Source organism: Pezoporus flaviventris, unplaced genomic scaffold (genome assembly GCF_033815535.1).
Source record: "Pezoporus flaviventris isolate CSIRO_AGI_PZ_B2104156 unplaced genomic scaffold, CSIRO_AGI_Pfla_v1 ptg000267l, whole genome shotgun sequence".
In the NCBI taxonomy this organism is placed as follows: Eukaryota; Metazoa; Chordata; class Aves; order Psittaciformes; family Psittacidae; genus Pezoporus; species Pezoporus flaviventris.
The window spans coordinates 130,140-141,351 of NW_026892814.1; the positions used below are offsets into that span (position 1 = coordinate 130,140).

Genomic DNA, 11,212 nt, shown 5'->3' on the forward strand with positions numbered 1-11,212 from the left:
TGAATTAAGTCAATCTGCACATTGAGCACAGACTGATGTTTTTCTGTGTATTTGTGCACTAAGCTGATAAGTGACTCTTATTGACAGAACTCATATGCAGGACCTGAAGGATGTCACTAACAATGTACATTATGAGAACTACAGAAGCAGAAAACTGGCAGCTGTTACATACAATGGTGTTGACAACAACAAAAACAAAGGGCAGCTAACAAAGTAAGTTCTTGTGAAGGCTGTAGTGCACTTGAATCTTTTTGCTCTGGTTTTTGGTCGCTTGGTTGATTTTGTGTATGTGTGGTGGGATTTTTCTACTATATTTTAGGGGGAAGGGGAGTGTTGTTTGTATTTCTCTTCCAGTCAGTTGCCTCTTCACTGTGTTCAGGTCTGTTTTCAGACAGTATACTCCTGTTCAGACAGTATATTCCTATTTCCTTATGACTTATTTTTTTTCTGTTCACTAGCATTCACACTACTTTAACTGAACACGTTAAATAACTGGGGTTTAGTTAGATTCAGCTCTAAAGAGAGTTCATTAGTGTTTTTGTTTTGGTTTCTATACTGCTTTTGGGATTATTGCTTTTTTTGGCACGAATGCTCAATAGTAAGTGTCAGGGATGATTTTGGCAAGAATGGGTTAATATCTGTTTAGAAACTTGGAAAATCCAGACCTGCTACTGTCATCTTTGAAGTGCTGCCCCGGCTACTTCTATGGTTGCTTATCATGGCAGGGAAATGATTACAACATCTTTATCTTTTGTGAGAGGAGAGTTGCAACGCAGAGGGTTTTTGGTTTGTTGCTTCTTTATTTTAACCCTAATATGTCATTTTAATTGCCTTTGACAGCAAGTTGTTTGCCAACCTCATGAAGTTATTGGAAGATTTAAAAGTAGGCTCTACTGTGTTCTGCATTATATGCCGCTGCTTGAGAATAGCTACAGTTTTAAATTTAAGTACTTTTCCTGCTCTGCATGGATCAACTGTATCAACAATAATTAGTGATGAAATAATAATTAGTAATACTCTTTTCTGAATACAAATTTCCCAACCAAAATATTCTGTTCAGCTAACAATATGCCAAATTACAGCTGTTCTTCCTGAAAGAGATCCTTGAAATTACATGGGAGCATCTGCTATTCCCATCCATATGACATCCACAAAGCCATTTTCCGTACAGGAGTGTCTATTCTACATTTTCTTAATGCTTTGAAAGTGACTGTGAAGGAATGATTGAAGTGGACACAATTTAGTTTCATCCAGTGTGAGCCTACACAAGACTTCCCTGCTGAGCACTGACAAGAAATACAATAGTACATGTCAGTTACATCAAGTCCTCAGAAGTGTACTTAAACTTACATAAAGTTTGTAGTGAAGGCAGGTGTTAAAGATAATAGTTTTTATATATGCATATCCGTAACATAGAGGTTACTTCTCACTGTCATGTTTCTTGCCATCTTATTTTTAGTGGTAACACTTTGGCCATTTCTTCTTTTGTGCATGCTTAGTTTAGTGTTAGCCTGAAGCTACAAACTTAGTCCACATAAGGATTAATTATTCTGTGTTCAGCTTAAAAAGAGCAATGCAGTGATTTATTTTTTTAATGACCTTTTATTCCCATATTGCAAACATAGCAAGATGTATTTCTGTATAAATTGATACCAGAAGGTTTCAAAACTACTTTCATGTCCTTCATTCTCTTTCCTTCCCCCCAAAGCTTCCATCAGTTGCTGAGAGCTTTGCTGAGATTTCTTTTTTTAGCTAGAATTTACACTAAACCGGCCTGAAATTCCTCTTCCTGAAGCATTTTCTGCCATCTCAGGTCACTGTGCTATCCCACCTGAATATTTCCAGGTAACTGTGCCTTTTGGAACACTCTTCTCTGTAAGAAACATGTTGCTCAGAACACTGCAGTGCTGAAGCTCAGAGGTGAATAAATGCAACTGGAGCTTTCAGCTGCCAGCTCTTCTTTTTTTTTTTTCCAGAGAAGAAATAAATGATCACAGCTTGTTTGATTCAGCCACTTGAAAGGTGACCCAGTCTATTTAAAACTTGGAAGAAATACTTTGAACCTTTTCCTTAAAGCTTGTTCCTCCAAATATGCGGTCCTTGATAAGTAAATACATATGATTGAGCACATATACCGGCTATGAAGCAACTCAAGCTATTCTTATCTTGTTACCTTATCCATATGTGGAGTTGCAGCAATTTTCTTGGCTTCAGTGCATTTTTGCAGTTCTGAATCTAGCATGGTTGAAGCAGCACAGCAGGAATTTTCCTAACCACCATGTATCTTCCTGGAAAATAACTGAAAGAGGGAAGAACAAATACTAACAGTTTATCTGTACATCCCCATAGGAATTTTATGCTTGCCTGCTTTCCTTTTGCATGAAGTGTGTGTCTCAAAATGGGGCAGTATTTGACTTGGCCTCTGGAAATTTGATTCTTTGAAAGGGGACAGATCCTGTTTGAGAACAGAGACGTGCTCTGATGCTATCTGGTGGTATTACAGGCATTCTGCTAAACACAGATACAGCCCCTGGCTCTGGAACCTCCTGAGCTGCCTTTCTTTTGTAAGCTGGAAGGGTAGTTGTAAGAGGAGATGTACATGCAGTGGTTCTTGTGCTTTTCCAGAAGCATCTCTTACTGGCAGCTGTTGGAGACTTAACCTTTTGTACCTTTAAACCAGCTGTATTTTTACGATCTTAGCAAATCTTTGTTTTCATGCAACTATTCACGTATTTCTCTGCACAAAAATGCAAGCATGAAAACCAACAGAAGGATGTGCTATGAGGTTTGCTAATACCATGGAGATGAATTGAAGCAGTTCTTTCTGTCCAGTTGCTAATTTTCTCTCTGATTTGTCTCCTTTGATTTGGTGAAACTTGCAGTTGTCTCTTCTACGAGTAGCTTGTTAAACTAAGAGCAATCCAAAGCAGGTATTTCCCATGATTATGTTACTTCTTTTGTATTTTAGGTTTAGTATCTGGTTTCTTCAAATTTTCAACATCCAAACTATTAAGACAATAAAATGTCAAGGCTAACCTTCACCTATATGGGTAACTTGTCTCTTCAAGCTAGGTGGTAACTGTAATTTCATGCATGTGTTACATGACGTGGGCAAATTGGCATTTATTCTGAAATGTAAATGTTTTAATTGTAGAAATCTTTTCCGTTTGCTGTATGAAGCTGCTGTCTTCAGTGAGCTTAACAGGAAAACCTTATTTATTGAAAGTCATATTTTACAATGTAAAGATGAGCTTATATCCATCTACTAAACTATTCAATAACCTGTCACACAGGGTGACAAAATACACAGTGCATAGGGCCTTCTTGTGTTGTTTAAGTTAAGCAGTTAGAAGGGTGTTCAGCCTAGAGAAGGCTACAGGGAGGCCTTAGAGCAGCTCCCGGTGCCTGAAGGGGCTACAAGAAACCTGGAGAGGGGCTTTGGACAAGGGCCTGTAGGGACAGGCCAAGGGGAATGGCTTGAACCTGCCAGAGGGGAGACCGGGATGAGCTCTTAGGCAGAAGCTCTTCCCTGTGAGGGTGCTGAGGCACTGGCACAGGGTGCCCAGAGAAGCTGTGGCTGCCCCATCCCTGGCAGTGTTCAAGGCCAGGTTGGACACAGGGGCTTGGAGCAAGCTGCTCTAGTGGAAGGGGTCCCTGCCTGTGGAAGGAGCTGGATGAGCTTTAAGGTCCCCTCCAACCAAGCCAGTCTGGGATTCTATATCCTTTTGCCAATATTCTTAGCAAATACTCTGAAATGGCTCTGTTGTTAAGCCTGTCTTACTGTAGGGTGAGACTTGTGATCAGAATCTTCAGGCTTCCCTTCTCTCGCTTTCCCTCCTCTCCCTTAGTGTTAAATGAAGTGCTAACACAAGGCATGCTGAGGTTAAGCATCATGGTCTAGGGAGGTGCCACTGCAGCCAAGCCTTCTGCAGACCTCTGCTGGCCCTTGGAGCCGACTGCTCTTTTTGTAGCACCAGAACATGCAGGGGGTTTAACACAATGTCCTATAGTAGATGATAATATTTTAATATTATTATATTTAATATTATCATAATATTATATTTTGATGATATCTTAAATGAACAGGTAAACTCAATACAACATTGGTTTCCAAAAACTTGTTTGGAGCACGTGGTTGTTCATGTCACTAAAAGATTTAATATCACTTTAAAAGCATGTGTATTCTAGGGAAACTCTTCCTGGAAGTACCTGCCCATCAAACCTGCATTAATATTTACATGAGGTAGTGATTTACTAACTGAATTTGAAATAAATATAACAAGCTTTAACTAACAATCTTTCTGTTTACTATGGACAAATTGACTTTTGGGGGAGCACATAATAAGCTTTAGGAATCTATTACTAATGAGCTTAGTTTGTAAAGTACTGCTTTTTGGTTTGTGGTTTGATTTAAGCCTGCTAAGCTAAGCTTCTGTATTTTTTGTTTTTTAGATTTGACACAGTTGAAGGCATGTAAGTGGTTATTTAAATTTTTCCAAAAACCTTAAAGAACGGATTTGTAAACACAACGAAGGTTTCACTGTTTAATGCCTCAAATTTCAAACAGTTTCCTGTTATCCCGCTCTTGGAATTGGTTTCCCCACCCCTTCACACCCCCATAGCATTAAAGCTGTGCTAATGTAATCTTTAGTAGTTTGTAAATACCTTCAGTGACAAATCTGTCTGTAAAAACCCATCCTATAGAAACTTTTTGGTTGAGCTTAATTTGGTCTACAATAAGTAGAAGTACATATATGAAGAAATACCCCCAGTTTCTCCATAGCTCCATCACCTTTATGTAGATACTTATAAAGAATTAGTGGAATTTTCCTCCTTGCCTGTAAATGTACAACTCCTTGTTGTATTGTGGAATTAGTTATTTTAATCTTTTCTGGCCGTGCTTTTATCCTGTTGCTGGTTTGCTGAGGTTCCGCTTTGCGCGTATCTAGAATAACGTTTAATTTCTGCAGGTTAACTCGGCTGTTTTAACATGCATCCTGTTGAATCAGGTAGAAGGTTTACATCTTTGGGTTTTTTCCTTCAGCTCTTTTTGTCCAAATCCCGTCTGTAAGTTCATCATCAAGTACAGGATGATGTGCTTTTACCCACGTCACATATGTAAGACCTAGCAAAACCCAGTTGTGACCTACGTTGTGAAACTCTCAGCTGTAAATGCTCACTTTTTACTCGGGTTTTCTGTGCAGACTGAATTTTACCCTTGGTCAAAAACAGCTCACAAGGCTGAGAGAGTTGGGGTTGTTCAGCCTGGGGAAGAGGAGACTTCAGGGAGACCATATTGTGGCCTGTCAGTACTTAAAAGGGGCCTATAAGAAAGATGGGGAGAGACTTTCCAGGAAGGCTTGTTGCGACAGGGTAATGGTTTTAAACTAAAAGAGGGGAGATTCAGGCTGTATGTAAGGAAGAACAATGAGGGTGATAGAACACTGACACAGGTTGCCCAGAGAGGTTGTGGGTGCCCCGTTGCTGGAGACATTGAAGGCCAGGCTGGATGTGGTTCTAGGCAACCTGAGCTAGATGAAGATGTCCCTGCTCACTGCAGGGGAGTTGGACAAGGTGACCTTCGAAGCTCCCTTCCAACCCAAACTGTTCTGTGATTCTGCGACATCCCTGTTAGATTGTTGGGTTGCCAGTAGAAGGACATTCATGGTCTTTCAAGTCTGTAGGACCTGCAGCAACGATTCCTCAGTATTCAGGTCTACTTCCTAGGTTAATTTCTGAAGAGCAGATACGTTTGAGAACTTTACACTTCTGAAAGGTAACAGTAGCCTTGTTTTGACAGCAGGTCAGCTTCCACAGACTGCTACTCACCACTTCTTTCATTTGCTCCTTAATTTCATGTAGTATTGTACTTCACTGTTTAACCGTTTGTTTTGGTTCCTTCTTCCCCCCACCAGTTGTCACCTTAAAAGAGCTAGTACTGGAGGAAAAAGTTCATATGGCCTTGAGTTTATATGGTGTTAGTTACTTTTACGTGTGGATAGTTACTGAAAATGGGCAAGCAGGAAGGATAAAATGAGACATTAATAGTGAACCAGGTGTTGACCATGCATTTGATACATAACCTGCTTTCCTTTAAGGATGAATGGCAAAGTCTGAATCAAAGTAGATGTTGTTAATTACGTTCAGTCACCACTGAAAGTTAAGTCAGTTCCTTTCTCTTTTTAGAATACTTTCTCTGCATGATTTGAATCAGAACAGTTTGAGGTTTGGTTGTGGTGGAGTTTTGTTTGCTTTTTTTGTTTGTTTTGATTGGGTATTTTAAAGAAATTAAAATGAAAATACTATTTTTTGATAGGGTTTAGGTTTTAGATTTTTCTGGTCTGAGTGACTTTTGCATACATTCCAGTAGATATCCTCTGCTGATTGATTGCAATGCTTCCAAACACATTCAGTTCTTTTTCTGTTTCATTTTAAGCCACACATATTCAAAACTGCAACAAGAAGCCAGTGATTTGTTTTGATCTTTGTCAAACAGCAAAAAAATTCTTACAAGGCTGTGTAGCAATCATCACTGGATTAAAATCATCCTATTCTATTGGACATTTAATATGAAACTTGCTATTTAAAACCTGTAGCACCATCATGTGGATTAGAGGGCTTATACAGCTTTAAGAATCCAGTGAAATCCAGGAAAGCATTTACTATGATGTATATAGAGAAAATAATAAATCATTAACATTATTTTTATAGGTTAAGTTTATTAATAGCTTTCTAGAGGGAAATTTCCACCTAACGCTCTCATGAATTACTGATGTTCAGTTGCCCAAAGTTGCTGTCGCTTCAAAAGTATGACCGCAGCCTTCAACACAGGTGTAATGTGTAACTTACTCTTGGGCTCACTTTGAACAGTGAAGATTTAGGGAGGAAATGGATCTTTTGTCTGCAGTGCTCTTTAAATTTTGATTATGTCCATTAATTTTTGTATTTATTTGAACTGGAAGGAAAAAGATGCCTTAAGATCACTTGGAACATGTTAATTGGGGGGGGGGGGGGGGGTTGTAACTTTGATTTCCTCTCTTCCCATGACCAGGTTCTACTAAAGACAGAAACTCAGGAGTTTATTAGCCTAAATATAATGTAAAAGTATTGTGGGGGAGGAAAAGATACTTTATGAAATGTCTTTTTGAGGAAAGCTTAACTGAACAGTTAATATAATAATGCAAGTTGAGTCGAAGTTAGCAGTGCATACAGTGGTGTTAATTCCCTTAATGCGTCAGCATCTTGATCGTGTTTTTTACAGATGCCCTAACGTAACAGACACAGAAAAAGGTGGTTCTTATCTAACTTGTTCTTCTGGATTCATGGCAGGAGCCCGTTGGCACAGATGGAGGAGGAAAGGAGGGAGCATGTAGCCAAGATGAAAAAAATGGAAATGGAGATGGAGCAGGTGTTTGATATGAAAGTCAAAGAAAAAGTTCAGAAACTGAAGGACTCTGAGGCTGAGGTAATGAAAACATCTTAAACCCCCATATGCAGAGACTGAACAAGTGTAGGGATGACTCTCTTTGCCAAGACTTTACAACATAGCATCTCTCTAGGAACTGATTCCACGCTTAGGTTCTGGGACTAAAGACAGCTCAGTTACTCTTTGTCAGCTTGCTGTCATTGCTGAAATGGTACAAACCCAAACTTAAAATGTAATTTTCATGTTAGCATGCATTGTCTTTTTATTTTCACAGTCGCAGTATGACAAAATACTCCTTAATTTTCTTTTTATGCCCGTTTCCTTCCATGTGCTTTAAAATGTCCTTGGGAGTTTCATGATTTACATAAGTCAATGCAGTAATGAGAATTTGCTTTGCATGTTAAGAAAGCATGTCAGGAATTTGCTAAGATGTTGATAAGAGATCATCGACATGAGAGTTTCTAGGCTAAGAAAGAGGGATATGTTATTGTCAGTGAACATACATTTATATTAAATTATTAAAATATTTCCTATTTTAATTCCTGTCATCTCCAGGAGAAGCCCTCACGGTGAAACTGTTTTTTCTGTGCTTCAAGCAGCTCTTGTTAAGATACTATAAAATTACATTTCAGTAGAAAATGAATTCTGAGTTTTAGGAGGGCAGCTTCTCATAAGAAGCCAAAGAGAGAAGTTCCTAAAGAAAGTTTGGCTCCAAATCTGGGGGGAAGTGAGGAAACTTGGAGAGGTAGTTGAAACACTTGGCAGCCTAAGCACTGGAAGGAGCCAAGGCATACTGGATCAGAGGAAAAAAATCAATCTAGATGATTTAGTTGGGTTTTTCTCCTTTTGGAGAAACGAATAGATAAGGACACTCTGAGCAACTTGAGGATTTTAAATCTTGATGCTTTATCTGGATCACAGTGTTTAATTAGTCACTTGATATATCCTTCCTCAATTTCTGTCTTGAACCTTTATGAACCCATTTATACTTCTGCCCTCCACACTCCTCATTACATGAAAACCAAACATGCATAAATCTGTCCCTTTGGTTTTCATGTTACTACCTCATCTGTAAAAGGAAATATGTTTAGAAGGGTTTGTGTAAGACAGGGACTTTCAAGAGAGTAAGGAAAGAGGGAGTTTGATTTTGTTAGAACCATGTTAGACCACACAGAAAGTATCACTTTTCCTGACTGAGCATCCGTTCTCACATACAACACATTTGGTTGTCAGTCTGTCCTGTCAGCTTGCAGGAGAGACTTACACTCTTCTAGCAGTGCAGGCAGTTCACTGCAATAATACTACTAATAATTCATTTAATTAATGAATAAATTAACCCACTTCATAATAATGGCTTCCCAAGCAGCTCTGTAACTCTATAGGATGAATTCAGTGTCTGTTGTTTTTTTTCCCAGGTCAAGTCAGAGATGCTGCTGACTTACGCATTACTGATACTTGTATGCTCTGCAACTTGCTTCTTACCAGTTGCATCAAATACCAAAGTATTCTTAAATGTCCTTTTGCTTGCCACATGTAGCTGCTTACAACTCGTGTCTGTAACTCGGGCAGCATTTGGGGTGTTTTCTGTTAACTGTAAAGAGAGGCTATGGGATTAACATCCCTTTTGTTTCTGTTGTTGGCAGTATCTATAACCTCAGAGGTTTCGGTCTAAGAGTTACTTTCTCTGAAGAGAAGATACAGTACTATGTTTTCATGCATTCATATAGCTGTTTATTACTTCAGCTCCAGAAGTTGCTGTGTTTTCTGCACTTACTGATGCTGTTCATAACTTCCTGTATAGCTGCAACGACGCCATGAGCAAATGAAAAAGAGTTTGGAGGCACAACACAAAGAGTTAGAGGAGAAGCGTCGCCAGTTTGAGGATGAGAAAGCCAACTGGGAAGCTCAGCAACGTATTTTGGAACAACAGAATTCTTCCAGGTAATTCTTCCTTTCTCTGACATTGGAGTCTTGTCCTGCTGTTGTCAGTAAATGTTCTGTCTGAAAGGCAGTTTCTTTGGCAGTCATGGTCAAAGGTGGTTAAAAGTGTCACTGAAGAGCCTAGAAAAATCTTGAGCTGCTTCTAGTTACAGATGAGCACATATCATGAGTTGGGATAATGATTAGCTTTGCAGATTTGAATCTGCAGAATCACTGTATCCATAGAGCTAGATCTCTAAAAAAATGAAGTTTGTATTTGAAAGCTAGATTGAATCAGGCTTCTGAGGGATAAAGAGCTAAAGCTTTGAGCAGGAAAGCGTTTAATCCTCCTAGTCCTTGGAAGGGGAAATCTCGAGAGAAATGCATTGCTTGACTGCATGTTACATGCACATCTACTGTGTACATAATAAGCTTCATGTATTGTATTGCAACCCCAGTAAAGCTTTAGAAAATGCCTGTTTTAAATGGTGTCAATTAGTATTTAAAAAAATAAATGAGTGCCTGCATGCATTATTTAACCAACTTTTGTTTTTATCTATCCTTTTAGAACCTTGGAAAAGAATAAGAAGAAAGGGAAGATATTTTAAATGCATCATTTTGACCACCAGTTATGTATTAGTTGCCAATATACCAGCCTGGACATCAGTGTTTGTTGGATCTGTTTGACCAATTTTGCACCAGTTGTATCCATCGTAATGGATTTAACAGCATGACAAATTCTTGTTAATTTTGATGGAGAATGAGATGCCTTGAATTGTCTGGGGTCTTTGTTGTGTACTTGGAAACATAACAGCTCTAAGTACCCTTTTTTGTCTTTCCTTTTTTTTTTCCTTTTTTTTTTTTGAGAAACATGTCATTTTAATGCAAAATTGTACATTTTACTGTTGTACAATCATGTTCTGGTGGTTTGACAGTTTACAGGTTATTAAAAACTGCAAGGACTCGAGACGGTTTTTAGTGAGGATAAATTGCCATAATATGATGCAAGCGATGCTTCTGTACTATTATAATACAAGAATTCCATTCAGTGCAGCATATACCATAATGTAATTTAGTCTAACACAGTTGACCCTATTTTTTGACACTTCCATTGTTTAAAAGTACACATGGAAAAAAAAACAAAAGTTGTAGGCTTACAGTGCACCTAAGCTTTTTATAACAACCCTTTTATGTTTTGGATTCTTTAAATATATGCTATTCTCATTTAGTAACTTCTTTAGCCAGAAGGATCTCGTTACTGCTTCATTTTTTGTAATAACATTTAATTTAGCTATTTTTCCATATATTGGCCCTCCTAAATAGAATATAGCTTCTTTCATATGGTAGGAACCAGTGAGTAAAACTTTTCCTTTAACTCCCTTTTTACATTTTATGGTAAGTAGCAGAAAAATGCATTTATAGGTCATTTCTAGGCAAAATTGTGGAGTTAACTACCAACCTGTTTCTACCTGTGTGCAGTTTTTCTTTCTTTTACTAGAAATGGGAATATGGCCTCAAGAGAAACATCACCATTTCGCATTTAGCTGTATTCATATACTGCATTTCTGTATTTTTGTTTGTATTGTAAAAAGTCACATAATAAACAATGTTGTGATGTACAACATGCTGCTGTGTCAGGAATTGTAAAGGAATTACAGCCATGTACTTCTCTGTTTGAACTTTCTCTCTTCTCTCTGGACTGGGTTGACCTGTGTCTGGGATTTGGAATTGATTTAAGGCAAAGAAAAGGTCTGTGCGTTGTGGAAGTGTTGGGAGACGCAGTTCCTGGGTACTTGGATGTGGCAAAACAAGACTCTGTCTTGCCCAGCAGAGGGCATCAAGCCTCGCTGTTCACACCCTCTCACT

At 38.5% G+C, this 11,212-nt stretch overlaps 1 protein-coding gene across 2 annotated transcripts in view; it reads left to right on the forward strand.

Moving 5' to 3' along the window:
* SEPTIN7 (septin 7) overlaps nt 1–10,970 on the forward strand; it is a 54,973-nt gene extending 44,003 nt beyond the window's left edge. Inside the window, exons 10-14 of one of the 2 annotated variants that reach the window (XM_061442993.1) lie at nt 88–213; nt 4,453–4,473; nt 7,330–7,465; nt 9,228–9,367; nt 9,915–10,970. In XM_061442993.1, the coding sequence (XP_061298977.1) occupies nt 88–213; nt 4,453–4,473; nt 7,330–7,465; nt 9,228–9,367; nt 9,915–9,954 (463 nt within the window). In that variant the 3' untranslated portion in view covers nt 9,955–10,970. The remainder of the gene's footprint in view (nt 1–87; nt 214–4,452; nt 4,474–7,329; nt 7,466–9,227; nt 9,368–9,914) is intronic. The other variant, XM_061442994.1, reaches the window with a different exon arrangement.
* Nucleotides 10,971–11,212: the final 242 nt, after the last annotated feature.